We start from the raw sequence: 20,759 nt of genomic DNA on the forward strand, positions 1-20,759 counted from the left end.
TTGGACAAATATGTACTATAGAGACAATATCACAAAAGGATGTAGATCACCTGGATGTCTGTAATAGGAAATTTTGGAAACCTTCTGCACATCCATCAGCAGATCCCGCCCTACACGTCATGCATGTCAATCATGAGACAATACCTAGTTTATTGTGAGTGAAGAAAGGTTAGCTGTGTGGCAGTATGTATTATGCTGTTTTGCATTTGCGCTTGGATAGAAAGGGCAGGGAGGGGTTGCGGTGTGGTGTGCGGTAGGAACGTACACATGAATGTTTGTATTTCTTGGAGAAAACATCAAGTTGCATCTGGGGTAGACCTGAGACACTGGATGATGGGAAGGGTAGAGATTCACCTTTTCAAAGTGCTTCTTTAGCATCAGGGGTTAAACTGTGCATGGATTATCTTATTTTTGAATCTTCTCATTCTTCATGCCACAGTTGGATTTTTCTTTTCCTTTCCTTTCTTTTCTTTTCTTTTTTTTGTCAGTTGTGGGGTTTATATTCAGGGCCTGGGTACTGTCCCTGAGCCTCTTTGTGCTCAAGGCTAGTGCTCTCCCACTTGAGCTACAGTGCCACTTCTGGTTTTTGAGTAGTTAATTAGAATAAGAGTATCATGTGGAGTTTTCCAGCTAGGCTGGCTTCAAATATCCTCAGATCTTAGCCTCCTGAGTAGCTGGGATTACAGGCGTGAGCCACCGGCGCCAGGCTATGGCTGGATTTTTAAAAAACAGAAATCATAGTAGTTTGGAATTGTGGGAGTCAAGGGCTATTCTTATATGATGCCCATCTTGCAACCATTAGATAACAAAAATTAAGTATGCAACTCAAATAGTGTAATTCCTTAGGCAAAGTCAAAGTTCAATAAAATAAATACCAGGAAATGGGTACTTGAAGCAGTGGGGTGGGGTAGGGTTAAGGGGAGAAGGGTAGATGAATGAAGAGGAGGAAGGGAGAATGAAGTCAAGAATTCAGTGTATATCCTACAAAATTAAGAAAGGCGAGGGAAGGGGTGGGTTGGGAGGGAGGAAGGGCTGACATTGATCAAGATGCATTACATTCAAAAACTGTTTTGTTAAACGGCAACTCCTTTGTACAACTTCTCAAAGATAGAAAAAGGAATAATGCCCTTTCTAAGCAGAGTAGAAATTCATTGTGTAAGGAAATAAAATATATTTACACAGGTCATATAAAGTGTTGTGAAAGAGATATGGTAGCGTGAGTATGGGGGAAGTTGCAGGGATTACGTATGGAGAACAACAAGCTACCATAACCACAGCCCAAGTGCAGTAAAACATTTTATTACCAGAGAGACAAGTGCTGTCCCAGGCTTTTAACAAGGGAGAAGAGGCTGTAAGGTATTTGAAGGCACTGTCTCTGTACTGCAAAAATTATACCTGTGGAAGAAAACAGTTAACAGCATGAGACTCATTTGCTGAGGGAAACATGATTGCTAATGAGTCAACAGTATTTTAGTAACTTCTGGCAGGTCCAAGTGATTCTAAGAAAACTTTCTGGACAGCACCCTCCATGGGCTCTGAATGCACCAAAAATGAACCAGCTGCAGACAAGCAAAGCTTGGAACTCAGGGACTCTTGTGGGGCTACCGCTTTGGCCTAGCCATTGATTCCAAGCTCCAGCAGTGGCCCAGCTGCTGATCCAGAAAGCGCAATCTCTGTTGAATCAAGATGACAGAGGGCCCCTCATACACTTCTGGGAATGTAAAATGTGACAGCCACTTTGGAAATGATCTGACAGTTCTTCTAAAGGTTAAACAAAGCTAGGTGCTGGTAGCCTACTTCAGTAATCATAGCTACTAACTAAGGGAGCTGAGATTTGAGATCTCAGTCTGTCCAGTCAGAAAAGTCTTAATGAGATTCGTATCTCCAATTAACCAGCAAAAACTAAAAATCAAGGTGCAGCTAAAGTGGTTGAGTGCCAGCCTTGAGCAAAAAAGCTCAGGGAGAGCACCTAGCGATGAGTTTAAGCTATAGTATCCACAGAAAAATCAAAATAAAGGTTCAACAGTGTTACATATGATGCAGCAATTCTATGCCTTAGTATACACCCAAGAGAATAAAAACAAAGGCCCACACAGACACTTGAATACAAATGTACATGGCAATATTATTCAAAATAGTTTCAAAGCCGGGCACTGGTGGCTCACGCCTGCAATCCTAGCTACTCAAGAGGCTGAGATCTGAGGATCATGGTTCAAAGCCAGCCCGGGCAGGAAAGTCCGTGAGACTCTTATCTCCAATAAACCACTAGAAAACAGGAAGTGGCGCTGTAGCTCAAGTGGTAGAGCACTCGCCTTGAGCTGAAGAACAGTGCCCAAGCCCAGAGTTCAAGCCCCATGACCGATCTCAGTCAACTGATAAATGGGCAAACAAAATATGCTACTTGCATGTAATGGTCTATTACTGAACAATGGAAACAATGAAGTACTGTTACATGCTCCTCAGAGAAACTTGAAAAGAGTGCTAAACAAAAGAAGCCAGTCACAAAGGACCACATAGCTTATGACTTCCCTTTATGTGAAATGTCCAAACTAGGAAAATCTAGAGAGAAACAAAGTAGCTTAGTGAATGTCTAGGTCTCAGAGATAAGGGTGCGTAGATTGAGGGATGATGATTAAAGGATCTTGGGTTTCTTTTTAAAAATCAATCAGTGATTATTACATAATTCTGAATACATTAAAAAAACAGCACACTTGATGTGGGTGAGTTGTATGGTATAGGAATAATATAGATCAGTAATATTTTTTAAAATTCTGGAAAGCTGTCATTTTTAAGGGTATGCCAGGTTGAGGTAATCTTCAAGCCATAAGAGGCAAGATACTTTCACTTGCAGACATCCCTGGCTAATGGAGAATAGTATGAGCAAGTCGTCCCTTGGGATGTAACTCTTTGGTAAAAGAACCCTTACATGAAAGAAGGACTTCGGTGTTGGAGATATATAGCATGAGGTCTGTATGTCTTGTGAGTTCCAGACATCTCATGAAATACTGCATTGCCAGACATTGTGACTCCTCAGCTACCCATCTGGCTATGTGAGCCTCAAGGCACAGTGAGTAACTAGAACACTAGACTGGGCATCAAAGGACCTGGCTCCTGGTCTTTGCTGTTCAATTGAGTATTCAAAGCAACAGCACACCAGCTATCACATCTGATCCTTCTGACATTGCAGAAGAATCAGGATTTTGCAGTTATCAATTAACATTAGTCTTGCGTCTGAACAAGGGCCTGGTGTGTGTGTGTGTGTGTGTGTGTGTGTGTGTGTGTGTGTGTGTGTGTGTGTGTGTGTGTGTGTGTGTATTCTGCAGAGATTTGCAATCCAGGATTTTCCCTCTAGCTTGCCTATGTGGCCTCAGACAAGTTGCCTGGCCCTCCAAATCTCACGTTTCTCATTCTAAAATGAGAGCAGTTGAGAGGTGACAGCAGAATTCCCTCCAGTCTCTAAGATCCCATTGCTTTCTGAATATCTCCTTTTGAGGTGCTGTGTGTTGAAAGCAGTTGTGTTGCTTTCCAACTCCTACCACGGACCATTCTCTTCTTCAGAATGAGAAGAGTTTTCCATTGTGAGCCAAACTCCCAGTATAAGCTACATCTCTGCCACAGTTTCCAAAGAAAAATCTAAATTAAATTGAGAACCACTTATAAACTGAATCTAGCAGCACCTCCATGGTCTCCATAGATTTCGAGAGGAAACCATATACCATATCTACCAATTTCTTGGATCTGTGCAGTATAACTGATGCTTTGCTCCAATTAAGGTGAGTATTGCATAAGAAAAATGATACTTGATTTTTCAAAGTAAGTCAGATGATGTGACAGAGTTGAGACAAGCATTTGGGAAGACTGATGATGGATAGACAGAAAAGTAAAGGATGGCTGGATGAGCAGGATGAGGAGGTAGATGTCTAGGCAGATGTGGAAGTGGAGAAGCAGAGGTACAGGAAACGATTGAGGACTGGGCAGATGGATGGATGGTGCATGGACAGACACATAAATACACATCATCAGATGGGATGAAAGATACATACTCTGTCCTATCTCCGCTTTCCACGGTGACTTGAGAAGCCCCTAGATGGGTTCGGGAGGGCATTGGCCCATTTTTCCAGAGGAAAAAAACCTTTAGGATTTCTCCAATATTTTTGTCCTCATCAATGATATGCATGTGACTTGCATTTGGGCTGAGGGATCCACTGAAAATATAGACAGAAAATATCTTATCAGTTGATTATATCAATATTCAGGATGATAGAAATATATTGTATCTCCAAGGACTGGCTGATGTTGGCGCACTGCCAACCCCTAGAGTGGCTCTATTACACATCCAGAGGTTGCCCCAAAACAAATGTATTTTTTTTTTTTGCAGAAGGTACTTCAAATCTCCACTGTGTTAGCTGCTCCTAGAGAGAAATGAGATATTTGATATGCACATGTGCTCTGTCTGCTAATGGACCAACTGATGTAGTATCTTTTATTTAAAGATGCTTGTGATTCCGCAGATGCCACGAGTTACCATATCAAATGTCAAAAATTTTTAACTCAACGTGCTGAGGCATTAAAGTCAGGGCAAATATAAAATCGAATTCTACCACATACGTTAGCCATCCAGCACATTATCGGCCAAGCTCCTCACATATCCAGCACAAGCCAAAGGCTGAGGTTAACAGTGCAATGGACAGGTGGTCCCAGGATGTCATGTGCTGGGTGTGTGGATGGGGTACACGCTGGAAAAGGAGTTGTCCTAGAGATGTCCTTGTCAAAGGAGAAAAAACTAAGTCATGTGAATGAAAATCAAAATGGAGTCAGTACATGAATCATTTTAAATACCAAATTCCCCATTCTGAGGCCCAATTCTCATTTGTGAAATGTGGCAATGGAATGTGAAATGTGAAAACTAACTTCCTTCTTCCCTCCCGCTTCCCTCCTTCCTTTTTTCTTTCTGACATTCCAGGATTCAGTGGTCCTCAGGAGTAGATATTTAGATTTATATAGCAATTTATACTCCATTTTCTGTAAGTAATCTGTTATGGAAAGCCTGACACTTTACCTTACTATTGAGTTTACCTGAAAATTTCATGTGGTCTTGACTGTTCATTGTTTCCATGCAAAATAATATTGATTTGTCCTCTCAGTTGCTTTTGCCCAGACAGTATGACAGATATTTTATATCTCCAACCTGTCCAAAGAAAATACAACCAGCTCAATGATCTTACCTTGCTGAACAAAATGACCCCAATGGAGACACTGTTTTACTGAGCTCTAAATGCCCCATGAGAGCTTGGAGACATCTGACTAACGGGTTTCCTTCCATGGACTTGGAGATCCTGGGTTGAGATGAAGACATTTAGAGGACAGGAGACGCTACGGTTCAGCCCAATGTTCCAATGATGAAGGGCAGCCTGGCACTACACACATCCCTCTTATGAACACATGAGGCAAAGGACTCCTGGGTCCCTCCAAACCCATATGCTGAAATCCTACCAATGGGATAATAGTAGAGAGAGGAAACTTTGCAAGACAACTAGGTCACCGTCGTGGATGAGATTAGTACCCATATAAAAGGGAGCCCAAAGGTCTCTCTTGCCCTGCCCTGCATGCTGAGGAAGAAGATAACAAGAAGACAGCAGTATTTACCAGAAACTGACCACTCTGACATGCTTACCTCAGATTCTAGGCCTCCAGAACTAGGAGGAAATAAACGCTGTTGTGTATGTCATCCAGTCTAGGGTATATGGCCATAGGCTGAACTGACCAGGACACAAGTCTTAGTCACTTGCCTTGCCACTTGATTTGCTCTAAAGAGGCTTTCTCTTCCTTACATAGAACTACAGTTTCTGCCTATTTCAGTGGTTATAACATAGCACTTAACCTATAGCATAGGTTGGTTAATTTCCAGATGGTGGGCATTGAGATTTTCTCCTCAGCCTTTTGCTATAATGCTACAAGTGAGTATCATAGAGCAACTGCTATGTACACATGCATGGAATATTCTGAGAAGCAAGGGTGTCTGGGTTAAAAGAATGTATGTAAGAAAACTCAGGGCCTAGGCATTATTTCTGAGCTTTTTGTTTAAGGCTAGCTCTCTAACACTTGAGCTGCAGCTCCATTCTGGTGTGTGTGTGTGTGTGTCTGTGTGTCTGTGTGTCTGTGTGTCTGTGTCTGTGTGTGTATGTTTAATTGGAGACAAGAGTCTCCACAGACTTTGCCTAGACTGTCTTCAAACTGTGATCCTCAGATCTCAACATTCTGAGTAGCTAGGATTACAGGCATGTGCCACCAGCACCTGGTTTGCAAAATATTTTTAAATAAATATTTTAAACTATATTTTTAAATGAGATTATTTTTAAAATTTTAAATGATTAAAAAATTTTGTTCTTAAAAATTATTTTTGAAAACTTAAACCACTCTTGGAAAGCCAGATAGCTCCTTGACCTCATCCCACATCCAAAATGCATGATGGGAAAGGCTACTTTGTGATTTGGACATTGTCAGAGGCTTGTTTTTGAGCGAGGGTCTTGCTAAATTTTGCCTAGGCTGGTCATAAATAATAGTCTTCTTATTTCCTGTTTTGTATTTTTTAAATGAGAAACTGGGCAATAATAACCACAGCAAGTGTGTGTGTGTGTGTGTGTGTGTGTGTGTGTGTGTGTGTGTGTGTGTGTGTGCGCGCATGCTGGAAGCCTAGTGTCACAGATGCTCATCATTTGTTGACTTCATGTCTTACAATGACATTGCCTCAGCTGCCTTCTCATCTATTTTTTTTTAATTTAATTTAATTTTATTTGTGAACATACTGTACAGAGGGGTTACAATTACATGGGCAGGATAATGCGTACATTTCTTACCAAGCATTGCAGCCTCCTCCTTTGGTTTACCCTTCATATCCCTTCCCAGCCTCCCCCCTCCTCCCCATCCCAATCCTTCTCCTCCCCCCTCCCCCCACCAATGTTGTAAAGCTCGTTTTGGACATGACAACTTGTACTTCTCATTGTTGCAACAGGTCCACCTGTATCCTTAAACAACTGGTTTTTCCCCATCTCCTCCACAAGTTATACTGACATCAAATATATGAAAGCAGGGGTTATACTGTGGGGGAGGGACATACCTTCTCATCTATTAATAGCTGCAACCCCCCTACCTTACGCGAGTGCACACATACCCAGCTCACTGTCCTTCCGCTATGCTGTTCATCAGGATTTTCAAGGTAAACATAAGAGCCCAGGCAAGTACCATGCTGCTCTCCTTACATTACAGTGAAAGTTGATTGGACTTGAGTTTTTGTCAAATACTACCAAAGAGCTGGACTAGTAAGGTTCCTACTCTTCAAAAATCACTTGCAAGATTTTTTAAGTAAAACAGAAACTTACTAGTAAAGTCATTACGATCGCCTGTGTTCAGATAAAAGGTCTGATGCACAGCAGCAGTCTTGGCATCAAATTGGTCAGCATAGTGTCCCATTCTGGGGCATCCTTTGGTTGGACAAGGGAAACAGCCATTCTAGTGGGAAAAAACAAAGTTAGTAGTAGGTCTTTACCTCAGTCAAAGTTACTGATCTCTCGCTGTCTCTGTCTCTCTTTATCTATATACCTGTCATCTATGTATTTGTATGCATGTATATATGTATGTATGTATGTATCATGTATGTATATGCATGTATCCACTCATCCATCTCTCATCCATATTCTAATCTCCTATCCATTCTACTATGCATGCCTGCTTATCCCTACCTATTTGTTAATGGGCCCACAGTCCAGCCTCACAACAGGAGATGGAACTTTGTAGGCTCCACACAGTCTACAACAAATTATCTTGGATACATAGATTATAGTAGGGAAATACTAAAATGAAAAGATGAAAGGGGAACACAGGCAATGCACTGAGGTAGAAGTAAATAGGAAAGATAGCAATTCACTTCAAAAGAAGCGAGGAAAGGAAGATCCATGCTCAGCCCCATTTTAATGTCAGCTATTTCTCTACTTGGTCCCAGCAAGTATGCCCTTAATGGTAATTCATTAAGTGGTGTTCAATTCAGGTGAGAGCTTTATAACACAATGTCACTACCCTCTTTTCTGACCTTATACTACCTCCAAAACACATGGCACACAGAACTATTTTGTGATTTGTGAAGCACCAGGGTGTTGGAGACCACATCACGGCTCAGTTCCAACAGCAGCCAATGCTACTCAGAGATGTTGGGGATCACAGATGAGGTCCTTTCCACCATCTCTCTTTCTTTCTCTCTTTTTTCTTCTTTTTCTTTCTCCTCCCTCCTTCCCTCCCTCCTTCCCTTCTTCCTTCCTTCCTCCCTCCTTTCCTTTTTTCCTTCCTTCCTTCCTTCCTTCCTTCCTTCCTTTCTTTCTTTCTTTCTTTCTTTCTTTCTTTCTTTCTTTCTTTCTTTCTTTCTTTCTTTCTTTCTTTCTTTCTTCCCTCCCTCCCTCCCTCCCTCCCTCCTTCCTTCCTTCCTACCTTCCTTCCTTCCTTCCCCCTTTTTTTCCTTGTTTGAGACAAGCACTCAAACTTTTTATCTGACCAGCACTGAAAGTTGCTTTCACTCATTGGCTAAGGCTCTACTACCTGAGCTATGTCTTTGAGAAAAAATATTTGAAATATCAGAGTTTTACCAACTCCAGTGCAGCTAAGATCATCAGTAGAAAAGCAACTCAATTAAGATCATCAGTAGAAAAGCAACTTTTTACTAAGCTTAATGCTGAAAAACAATATTACCTATATAACCTACAGGGGAACAAAGTTCTTTTTATATGACACACATCTGGCTCAGGAACCAAAATTTATGTTATCAAATAATGGACAATATGCTATTAAATGATACACTGAGAAGCACTTAACATCACCTATTGGTTCATAAAGACTAATTTCACTAAACACCTGACTTGGAATTCTCATAAGTATCTATGTCCTGTAAGACCAAGAACAAATAGAAAACACTTCCAGAGTTAATGAGATTGAAGAGACAAGACATTAAATGCAGTACAAGGAAAAGAGAGAGGAAAAAAGAAAGGAAAAAGGAAGGAAGGAATGAAGGAAGGAAGGAAGGAAGGAAGGAAGGGAGGGAGGGAGGGAGGGAGGGAGGGAGGGAGGAAGGGAGGGAAGAATGCATGACAGCTGGCAGTCAGTTTTAGATAGTATTTGGATGATTGGAGATGCTGAATACAGACTATGTATTAGAAAATATTAGTGCGTCAGCAGGGCACTCGTGGCTCACACCTGAATGCCTAGGTAATGGGAGGCTGAGATTGGAAGACTGTAGTTCCAGGCCAGTTGGAGGAGAAAGGTCCAGGAGACTACATCTCATAGAAGAAGCTCGCTGTGGTAGTGTGTGTCTGTCACCCAGCTTTGATGAAAAGTAAGAAAATAGGAGGGTAGCTATCCAGGCAGGAAGTGAGACCTTATATCAGAAACAGCCAGCTCAAGAAAGAACTAGAGCTCCTGCCTAGAAAGTTTGAGGCCCTGAGTTCAAACCCCAGTTCCACAACAACAACAACAACAAGGATATACCAAAGCTAAATTTCTTGAATGCTCTTCTATTGAAGAATAGTCTTACTCTAAGGAGATTAATGTTGAAGTATTTATGAGTAAAGTGTCCCAACATTTTTACTTTTGCAGAATTTAGGAACAGCATACACATGCAGCAACCTATATGAAATGCTCGCAACTGGTGTTTGTAAGCACCCACTGATAAGTGGAAACAGAATTCACGCGCTCTTCTTTCAGTCTCTGTATATTAGGACAATGAACATTGTCCTACATGAAAAAGCTGGAGACCTGAGAAGAAGGCTAGCACAGCTAGCTCTGTAGGGTCTCCCCACACCCTCTGTTCTCCCCACTCTCCAGGAAGAAAGCTCTGAAAATCTCAGCATCTCCATGGCCACCACTAGTTCCTGAAGCCACATGCATCTCTTTGTTCTATTCTAAGCCACAGGGACAAAGCATGACAGCTTCAGGGGCCTGTGTGACCTACCTTTTTGAACTCATTGTATGAGGTGCAGGGGTAGCCCAGGAAGCCATCGGGGTTGAGGATACTGCTGGTGTAATACTTGTAGCTTCGTAAGTGGTTGCAAGCTGCTAAGTCATCTAATCCTGGGAAAGCAAAGACCATGGGAAATGGAGGCGGCCTTTCACCCCTAATGTGGGAACCACTGGACAGAGTGGAGAATCACCTCCACACTTCATGGGTGAGTGTGGTACTCAACATGGGGCATTTTCTGAGAAGGAAACTCAGAGCTGGGAAACAACTGGGGAGTGACAAGTCCGTGCTCATAGGGCCAGACATACAACCCATGAGCCAGTCATTTCTGGATTTTACTGCTCAGGCTAAGCATTCCCTCCTCTTTACTACGCTGAGCATAAAGCATCTCTGGCTACTCTTTTCGTTGCATTTTATTTACCACCTTTTCCTTTAAACCAGTGATCTTCTCCCCGCCACCCCCATTTCCTGAGCTACTTGGTACAAAGCTTGACATGGAATAGTCCACAGTGACTGGGGACCAGTTGTGGGGGGACCGGCAGGCAGGCCTTATACACCACCCCTTGAGAAAAGAAGGTTCTCCTTTCTGGTCAGCATGGATTCTCTCTCCCAGCTCATAGTTCTCCTGGGTCCATAGCCTCGTGCCCTCCAACCAAGCCAGCTGGCTTCCGAATGCCCATACTAGTGCTTGTCATAAGACAACAGAACTTATTTTACACTTAATTGTTTCTTTCATCCAAAATTGCTGCCCAGGGACTCCATAATAGAAGAGAAAGTGGGTTTAATTGTCCCCCGGCCCCAGTGCCTGAGTGACTGGAACTTGACACAATAGGAATCCACTCCAGCACTTATGGGCCTGTTCACTCTAAATTGCTTCTTTAATTAAACTTGGATCTGTTCCTATTATGTGTATCTGGCTCATCGTTTTGGGGAGGGAGCAGCTATTATTGAGATTCTGGGCTCCTTCAGGCTGAGCACAATGGTCATGTCCTTCCAGGAGGTTGCTAGTGCGAGGACAAGAGTTCCAAGGCTGTTTATTTGACTGAAGACACTGGATGTAACTTTATCTACTCTGCTTGCTGACATCAAGCACATGAAATATCACAAAGTATACTTAGTACCTGCTGTAGGCCAGGCCCTGAACAGAGTACTCACATAGTCCTCAGCTATGGGAAACTTCTAATTCAGAAAGATAATGACAGATAAAATGACTTCCAGTTGTCAATGGCTCACACCTGTATTCCTACCTACTCAGGAGGCTGAGATTTGAGGATTCTGGTTTGAAGCTAGCCTGGGCAGACAAATCCAAGAGACTCTTATCTCTAACCACCAAAAAACTAGCAGTGGGGCTGGGAAGATGGCTTAGTGGTAGAGTACTTGCCTTGCATGCATGAGGCCCTGGGTTCGATTCCTTAGCACAACATAAGCACAAAAAGCTGAAAGTGGTGCTATGGCTCAAGTGGTAGAGTGCTAGCCTTGAGCTGAAGAGCTGAGGGACAGCGCCCAGGGCCAGAGTTCAGGTCCCACAACTGACAAAAAAAAGCTAGAAGTGGAGCTGTGGCTCAAATGATAGAATGCCCTTAGTTCAAGCCACTGAACTAGTACACACACACACACACACACACACATACACACACACGTACAAATAATTACTGACCAGTGAGGCCTGGTATCAGGGTAAGGACAAGAAGAATAACCAAAGGCCAGACAGGGAATGACTGGGAGGTCACTAATGTCTAGGGTATAAATCCTTCTCTCTAAATGAACAGAAAGATACACACACCTCACCAGGAGACACTATGAGCCCTCAGACCTCCAGGGCTTCCCTGGTTCCCTACCACCCCAGCTACAACCCCCAGAGCATACCTCTCCTCTGCCTTTGTATCAGCTCAGTGCCCTTCCAAGGCTGGGTAGGACTCACACCAGAAGCAGCAAAGAAGTCAAAGACTCCACTGTGTGGTTGTTCAAGGAGCAGGTGGGGTGGCCAAAGTCATACCTGGGCATTTGCCAGGGTTTCCATTTAGCGCCATCCTGACAGTAGGAGGAGACAGCACATAGGCTGGGGCATGAGACCAGGGCCTTACACAGGGCCTCAGCCAGAGCAGCCTTAGACCAGTGATGTAGCTTTTCTGATTCTCAGTTTTTGTATCTCTAAAATGGCACTAGCTAAAAGAAGTATCTCACAGCACTGGTATGAAAATAGCTGGTGTGGAACAAGTACTCTATAAATGGTAGCAAGTTCATGTAACGGTAGCCAGAACCATACATTCTGCTTTCACTTCAAACACAAGCAGTCAGTGCTTTGTTTCATTCATTTCCATACCTTCCCATATTTGATTTAGGTCCATGAAGCTTAAAATGGTCCATTTCTTACATCCTGGCATATTCACTCCTCCATTTGGAAAAAAATCCAGATGGCCCAGTTTTTGCTTCATTCCGAAACCTGAAACATTTGAAGCAGAGATAAGCAGGAAGGTCAGTAGTCTCAAAGTTAGATGCTGGCTACAGTGAATGTCCGACTCATTCTAACAAGAGTGTCTGCTTGGCAAATTTGTCCCTCAGCCCAGCCACCAGAACCTCTATCTATGTAGAAAGTTCTCAGAGATTGGAGCCTGGCAGGACAATGAGGGAGGCAGGGCACAGGGAGTGCACACATCTGTCTGTCTTGAAGAGGCTCTGGGCAGCACCAATATGACAGATACCATAAGCAGGCATGGGTAAGGTTCAATTTTATTATTTTACTCATTTAAAAAGTTTAGTGTCTATTCAATATTGTGATAGTGAGATCACACAGCATTTTATTGCCTTAGGAAGAGGCACAGTGTCACAGCTTGGAGCTTTGTTTGTTGAAGCACGTGGATCTGTTATCAGATCTTCTATCTACTAACAAAGATCTCTTTGTGATTTTGAGCAACTCTTTAACCGTACTGTTAGTTCCTCAGATGTGAAAGTGATAGCTATTTTATTAGGGTATTCCAATGAGTTAAAATATATTTAGTGCATGGTAAAAACTTAATAAGATATCATTATCCATTATTATTATGAAAAACATGCCCTATAATTGGCAAGTCTCTTTAGTGGTATATAAGAAGATACTGAAAGAACATCAACTTTACAAGAATTAAATGATGGATATATTTAGTCTACCACATGGCAAGTTGTAAACAAAGCTATGACAAAACAAAATAAAAAACATCCTTCAAAACGTAAATTGAAATCTTAAATGTAGTTTAAATAATGAACTTACCAGTTCGGATCTTGGTAGACTAGGGAAAAAAATGCAGGATTGAAGACTAATTGATCACCAATGTAGAAGGGGCCCCAGGCTGAGACCACCAGCATTATATTGACTGTTACATTTACACTAGCTGGTTGCCAAACCATTCCGGTAGTCAACATTTTGAGTAGCCTCTCCGCAGTTTATGTGTGTGATGAGGTGGGACCACCAAGGCCATTAGTCATAGCCTTGGTCACTAGGAGGTGGGACTGAGAAACTCACTCATTAGGAAGGATCTGGCATCATATGCGTCCAGTTGAACCTCCTCAGGTATGTCCTCAAAATCAGCTGATCGATCCGGCCCTGACCCTGAAAAGGAAGAGGTAGACCAGTTGTACCCTGAGAATGATCACCTCTGCAGACTAGTAAGGGGTCCCCAGGCTGAGACCACCAGCATTATATTGACTGTTACATTTCCATTGGCTAGTAGCCAAGCCATTCCAGTCGTCAACCATTTTGAGTAGCCCCTCTGCAGTTTACAAGTGTGATGGGGATTGGACTACCTGGACCCAAGTCATAGCCTTGGTTGCTAGGAGGTGGGACCGAGGAACTCACAAGTACCAGTAATATCTGTGTGAATCACATCCACAAACATGGCATCTGATGGGTCCAGTCGAACCTCCTCAGGTGTGTCCTTAAAACATGGCTCTGCTGGATCCAGCCCTGAAAAGGAAGAGGTAGACAAGTTGTACCTTGGGTCCCAGGTACAAGCTTTACACTCCCAGATGGAACACAAGGATTTCTTGGCTAAGGACCTTATAGTATAGTGACTGTGGTTCTTCAAATGGTATCTGCTTGGGAAAGAAGAGGCCAGGAAAGAATGGCTGGGAAAGAGGGTACTGGCTGTTAAAGATAAGGAGCATTTGGAATTGCTAATATCTTACTCTCCATGAAGGATCTGGGTGGAGTCCTTGCATCTCATTTTCTTTCTCCTGTCTAACCATCTGTACCCATGTTATTATTTGGGCACTGTTCTTAGAGGCTAGAAGTTCTTGGCTTTTGTGTCTTTTCTCACAGTGTCTTTCTTTCAGCTTTTATCCCCCTCCCCCACCCTGCACCTCCCAGGCTAATTCCTCATAGGGAATTTAATTTCTCCCTTGTCAGCCCATCCTAGCCACTGTATTATTTGGCACTTACTGAACCTACTTTGATATTTGTGTGACTGCTTCATTTTCTGCTTCCTGGAGTAGACAGTGTCTTTCCTTAAGTTTGGCTATGCCCCATGTATCTTCACAGAGGAGCAGGGCTGAGGAGTGTGGCCCACATGCTAATGACTCACATTCTCACCTGGGCTTGGCAAGGTTAAATATCTCTCTTCATCCAGAAAGTGGGAGTAAGGTCATGTCTCTTACAGGACTATTGTGAAAACCTCATGGGAAGGACCCTGTCAAGTGAGGATCACTGCACCACTATGAGCAGTATGTTACCCCATTATTCCTCACTCCATGACCCCTCTCCCCAGAGCCTCCAGCAAGGGGCCACTCCTTGAACCTTAAAACAAATGTTGCCAAAGTTACATATTGATGTGGCCACAGGTGGACAGTTATGAATATGTTTTTCATGATTCAGTCTGTCTAGTGATTCATTCAGTCAGTTTTCCCTGAGCTCTTCTTAGGTGGCAGATCTCAGTCATTTTCAGTTTTTGCTTGTGACTAAGAGAGCAAAAACATTCACTTAGACTTTTTTTTTGGTTAACATTGCCACATTCTACTAGTAATAACCCGAAGTCAGGTTTAATGTGATAGTTGTATCTTTCTTGCTTTATGAATGATGTGATTTATGATTGTCTATTTTCTAGTGCAACCTAAGATACACAGACAATTATAACTGCAAGTCCGGGCATCACCTAAAAATCAGCGCCGGGATGCGCATGCGTCTAGGCGTCCACCTTCAGGACCCAAGGCCTTGGAAGCAGGGTGAACCCTACCTGTGATCCTGCCCAGGCTGCCATTCAGCCTCCTGCCTGCCTCGGCCGCCACGTGCGCTCCCAGGCTGTGGCCGATGAGGTGAACGTCCTCCGGGTTGTACCCCAGACGGGTCTGCGGAGAGAGGGCGCGTCTGGGCCGAGGGAGGCTGGAGTCTCAGGCCCCGAGAGGGCGAGAGGGCGGGCGGGGCTGCGGGCCTCCGGACTCTTGCACGGGGCAACAGTGCTGACCAGTGGCCGCCTGGATCAACTGCAGGTCGCCGGGCCGGCCGCGCATGCGTGCAGGGGGTGGGGAGGGACCTGTTTGGGAGGTCGCAGGTCCTAGGCACTGGCTGTGCCAAACACACCGCCGGGAAAGAGGGGTGGACAGTCTCCCCCGGGCTGAGAGAGGATGAAGCCCTCTCTTGCAGTGAGAACTACTCTTAATCCTCAGACCAGCCTTGCAAGGAAGGGCTTCTTTCCAAAGGGAAACTGAGGCTTGAGGCCAGTGTTCCCATACCCTAAGATTGGAAATGAAGGAAGGTTGCAGCTTCATCCGGGGTTTATAAGAGCCTGAGCCACTTGACCCTCAGCCCCGCCCACCCGGCCCCCCTGCCTCCGGGTCTCTGAGTGCAAGGTGGCACCTCCCTGCCTCCCCCAGATGTGGCCCAGGCAGGGTTGGTTTACCAGCTCTTGGACTAGGAGAGCTATCTCGGCGCCCACCACCTGAGTGTTGTATACCGCTTGGGGGTAAGACAGAGTCTGAGACCCACGCCTCCAGTCCACACAGATGCAGTTCACCTGCTCCACCGTAAACATGTTCTAAAGGAAGATGAAGCAGGGAGACAGAGAAACCAATCAATCCGGGGAGGTCCCAATGGCACACCCCAGGGACAGGCTGGCCATCAAACCCCTGGTTAGTGTGTGAGGGTTAGTGTTCCCCTGACCCTGGTAACTGGATCCTCAGCCAGTCACTGTGAGCTGGGTGTTCTCATTCTACTGTATACAGATGGAAATGGAGGCCTGGCCTCAGGTCTCACACGTGGTTAATGACATGGCCAGGTCAAAAAGGTCACTTAACAGCTGGGTGGCTCACACCTACAATCCTAGCTACTTAGGAGGATGAGATCGGGGGACTATGGTGGAAGTTAGCCAAAGCAGAGGAAAGACTTAACCGTAATGAGCCACCAAAAAGCCAGATGTGGAGATGTGACAGAGCTCAGGCCAAGTCCCAGTACCAGCAGAAGCGCGTGCGCGCACACACACACACACACACACACACACACACACACACACACACACACACACAGAGTCACAAGAACAAGGGAGAGCAGACTGACTCCTGTTCCCAAAATTTTCAAATTCAGTTCCTCACAGTTGCACTAGTGGCATTTCAGGGGCTCACTAATCACATGTGGTGGCTTCTGATTGGACAGCACAGATATGGAACATTTCTGTCATTGAGAGCACTCTATGGGACGGTGATAAAATTCTTTTTTAAAATGACCCAGAGGGGTTTTATATCATCCATCAGCAACACCACCATCCAGACAGTGTGAAGTCTCCACCTCTGAGTCTTGCTGACTGAACTCTGGGTCTCTTCAGCCTAGAAGGAGATGGCTGGCTGGAGAATGGTTGGTAAGGAGTATTTGGCAAGGGATGTCATTGATGGGCAGGCTTTCTTTGGTGGTTTTACTCTCTCCCTGGAGTCTTTCCTTTCCTGGTCTCAGGGTGTTTGAACCTGGTATTGGAACTAGCCAGGAGCTGATCGCCTCCAGAAGTAGCTAGGTGAAGGGGACACCTACCTTGCACATGTCTGACAGCCACTTCTTCCCTCCCTTGTCTAAGAAGCCGTGGATGATGAAGCGTGTCGTGTGGTTGAATTGGAACTTCGAAGCCTCTATGGTGGTTGGATCAGTGCTAGTGATCAGCTGATTTAATTACAGAAATTGAATTTAATGTTGGCCTTTCTAAGTTGCGAACCTGTTAGAGCCACTTCTAAGTTCAGTGTTAAAAACTGAGTCACACAGGACACAGTTCCTGACCTGAAGTCACAAAGAATTCAGAAAGAAGTTGACTATGTTCATGAACCTCTAACTAAAGTCTAGAATTTCTTTAACCTGAAACAATACAATTAGCAACACCTGTAAGTTGAAATCAGAAACGTTGCATGTCACATTCTAGTTGGTGAAAAAAAATCTCCAAGTGTCATTTATGCTATTAGTATTTTAATTTAGGATAGTTATTTGATCAACCCTTAGATCTTGCTATTCAGAGGGATGATAAAGCAGCACATATAAATGTGTCTCATATTTAGAGATATTTTAACATTAGGATAGCTTTTCCAATGCAATTGATTTCTATCATTTATGTACTTGGAAATACTGTCCTGAGAAGGGACCCTTAGACTTCCTCAGGAGGCTAAAGAGGTCTCCAGCCTGAGGATGGTGGAGAACCCTTGGGCAAAAGTAGTAGATTGAAGGGAGATGGAGCTGAGGAGCCCTGAAAGTTTAAGGGACTTCACCTCCACATGTCTCTTCAGTACCCTTCCACCAAGCATCAGGACACAATGTCCAACGGTCACACAACAACTATGTTCCTGCAGATTTTAGGATGCTACATCAGAGGTAGGTTTGTCACATAGGACCGTCCCACACTAGGTAACCTAGGGACTCGGTCAGGGACTACAGCTTGAGCTGCCTGAATTGTTCAAAACTGTGTCCTGGAAGCCATATCCCAGACACTTCTGACCACCAGGAACAAGCTTTCCCTGCTTCTCCTGGCAGGCTTTCACTTTGAAAGTTGCTCCAAGGGACCGCCCCCCGCCCTTTATCTCTTTTCTGGCTCACCATCCCCTCTCCTCTGTCTCTCATCTAGCTCCTCAGGAAGCTATATGCCTCATCCACCTCAATCTGAGTCAAGGGGCTTGACCTTCATTCACTGCCTAGTAAAGAAAGAGACAGGACTCCTCAGAGATACGCCTGGGCTTTTTCATGAATGCTACTCTTCCTCCCTTTTAACTTGCCCAATGCTAGGGTGGTCCTGAGGACCGAAACATCAGATGTTTGTTTCTGGGTTGGCATCCACAGATGTCTTCAGATACTCAGGTCTGACGGGGGAAAAGTTCCAAAGCTTTGAATTATGACCTAGGCAGCCAAGTGATGGCTCTAGTGAGGGCCCAAACCTTCCCACCATACAGTCAACCCAAGCTTGCTCTTACTTCATGTTTGTCTGGATTTTCGTTTGTGTACAGGAAAAACTGGGTATCAATATACTCAGGAGACAAGGGAACTTTCTTCCACAAAGGGGTTTCAATAATCAGTGGGCATAGTTTGCCAGCAGAAAAACAGCCAAGACGTTCAAAGCAGATTTCTTCTCCTGGGACAGACAAAAACACAAACAGGACCCATGTGAGGTTCTGGAGTGGAATAATGTCATCTCCATGCAGAGAGACTGTTCAGGATGGAGACAGGACTGGCCAAGGTACCCCCCCACACACACACACACACATTTGCCCATCTTCCTGTGGTGATAAGAATTATCATCAGAGGCTAAAGATGGCTATTACATACATGCACTCCCAGGCCCCTCCCCAGAGCATCTGTGATTTCAGAGGATCTGTGTCTTCATAAGAGCCCTTATCACTAGGCAAGTTTGGGCATCGCTGTTCTGCCACCTGCTGCTGGAATCAGATGGTGCAGAGAGCTCCAGTTCTCTCAAACATCATCAAATACCAACTAGTTGCCAACTGCCTGACACAGGGATGCTATTGATTCATCTTGGCATCTCCATGACATCCAGCCCACACCATCACTTTCTCCCCAGAGGGGTGGGGACAGCATCCTCACCTCTGGTGGTGGCCAGCAGGAGGAGGCCGATGGTCCAGAAGGGCAGCATCTGTATGGATGAAGATAGACACACATACTGAACAACCACAGGCACAGGTGCGAGCTTGGCAGGGGCAGAACTCAGACAGGCCAGGTACCTGGAGAATGTCCAGGAGGCTGAGAAAACAGAGGCTCTGTGGCCTGAGCCACCAAGACCTTACCTTTGGGGCGGGAACCTGAAGACTGAGGTCTCCCAAGGTTTAATGGATTGGAGTCTCAGCACTACCCTGGGACCCTAGGCTCAGGGTATTTCCCTGCAGTGACTTCCTCCCCCTGCCCTCTTCCCCTGCAGCCAGCACTGCCCCAGCCCTCCCTATCCAGGAAGCACCATGACTTACTGTGTCACACTGGGACTTCTCGTTATGCCCGGCAAGTTGGTTGTGGCCTTTTATAATCAGGCTTTCTCCTTCGGACTCCTTTGAGGAAACACCAGGACAGGACAGATAGGGCTGTGTGTGCACACTTTTAACTTGTTATCATAAGCACTTGGAGCCAGCACAGTGTGCTGAGGCTCTATTTATAGAGCAACATTCTCAGAGAGAAAACCCCAACTTTGGACATGAGAAAGTGCTCTGTGGAACTGAGTTTACAGGTTCATTTGCCAAATGGTTGGTTTGCCAAATCTCAAAGCAGTAACAGAGGAATACCAGGCTGTAGCATCTCCCTATTAAGAGTCTTTCCAGTGAAAAGGACCACCCTCCCCCATCTTATCACCTGACTGTTCTTCACAGGTTTCAATGATTGGAAAACTTACTCTTTCCAGGGTGTGTGTGGGGGGATTGTGTGAAGACATACACCACCGTCATTTGTGGAGTGGAGTGGGTGGAAACAGCCCCTGGCCCCAAGGAACCCAGACAGAGGCTGGAAATGAAAGCAACCTTTCAGATAGAGACACACACACACAAAACAAACCCTTTTCACATCCAAGTTTGCTTAGAAATAGTATAGTCGATTTTAAAAGCACTCCTGGTCAGGTGCTGGTGGCTCATGCCTGTAATCCTAGCTACTCAGGAGGCTGAGATCTGAGGATCCCAGTTCAAAACCAGCCCTGGGCAGGAAAGTCCGTGAGACTCTTATCTCCAATAAACCACCAGAAAACTGGAAGTGGCGCTGTGACTCAAGTGGTAGAGCACTCATGAGACAGTGCCCAGGCCCAGAGTTCAAGCCCCATGACTGACAAAATAAAATAAAATAAAATAAATAAAAGCACTTCTGTGTTTACTGGCTGCACTCTGCCTTGAAGATAAGTATGGAACTGTTTTCTTTCCTTCAGAGCTAGGAGAAAGTTTTAGTGAATACTCAGGTGTTATCCTGCCATGTTTAGATACACCAGTGTACATAGATCTTTTGTTTGTTTTTTGCCAGTCCTGGGGCTTGAACTCAGGACCTGGGCACTGTCTCTGGGTACTGTCCTTGAGCTTCTTTTGCTTAAGGCTAGCACTATATCAATTGAACCACAGCACCACTTCAGGCTTTTTCTGTTTATGTGGTACTGAGGAATTGAACCCAGGGCTTCATGCATGCTAGGCAAGCACTCTACCACTAAGCCACATTCCCAGCCTAGACCTTAAGTTTACATCTTTAGTACAGTTCAATGGGTTTGGCAAATATATACTCCTGTGTATATGCCCTGGACCAAAAGCCAGGCAGATCTGTTAGGATTCTTCAACCATCTCTCTATCACGATATATGCAG

At 44.6% G+C, this 20,759-nt stretch overlaps 1 protein-coding gene across 1 annotated transcript; it reads right to left on the reverse strand.

Moving 5' to 3' along the window:
* Positions 1-1,283: 1,283 nt before the first annotated feature.
* Positions 1,284-19,412, reverse strand: LOC122115858 (pancreatic lipase-related protein 2-like). The gene is made up of 14 exons (XM_042689429.1): positions 19,403-19,412; positions 19,026-19,074; positions 18,398-18,555; positions 16,983-17,108; positions 15,865-15,999; positions 15,202-15,313; positions 13,836-13,937; positions 13,497-13,583; positions 12,321-12,440; positions 9,992-10,110; positions 7,380-7,509; positions 5,077-5,188; positions 4,044-4,205; positions 1,284-1,395 (listed from the first exon to the last, which is right to left on the reverse strand). Exons 2-14 carry the CDS (start codon positions 19,072-19,074, stop codon positions 1,332-1,334), a joined length of 1,476 nt encoding a protein of 491 aa, XP_042545363.1. The 5' UTR covers positions 19,403-19,412; the 3' UTR covers positions 1,284-1,331.
* Between the last annotated feature and the right edge of the window lie 1,347 nt (positions 19,413-20,759).

The sequence above is a fragment of the Dipodomys spectabilis genome, unplaced genomic scaffold (genome assembly GCF_019054845.1).
Source record: "Dipodomys spectabilis isolate Male_0828 unplaced genomic scaffold, ASM1905484v1 ptg000125l, whole genome shotgun sequence".
Lineage (NCBI taxonomy): Eukaryota > Metazoa > Chordata > Mammalia > Rodentia > Heteromyidae > Dipodomys > Dipodomys spectabilis.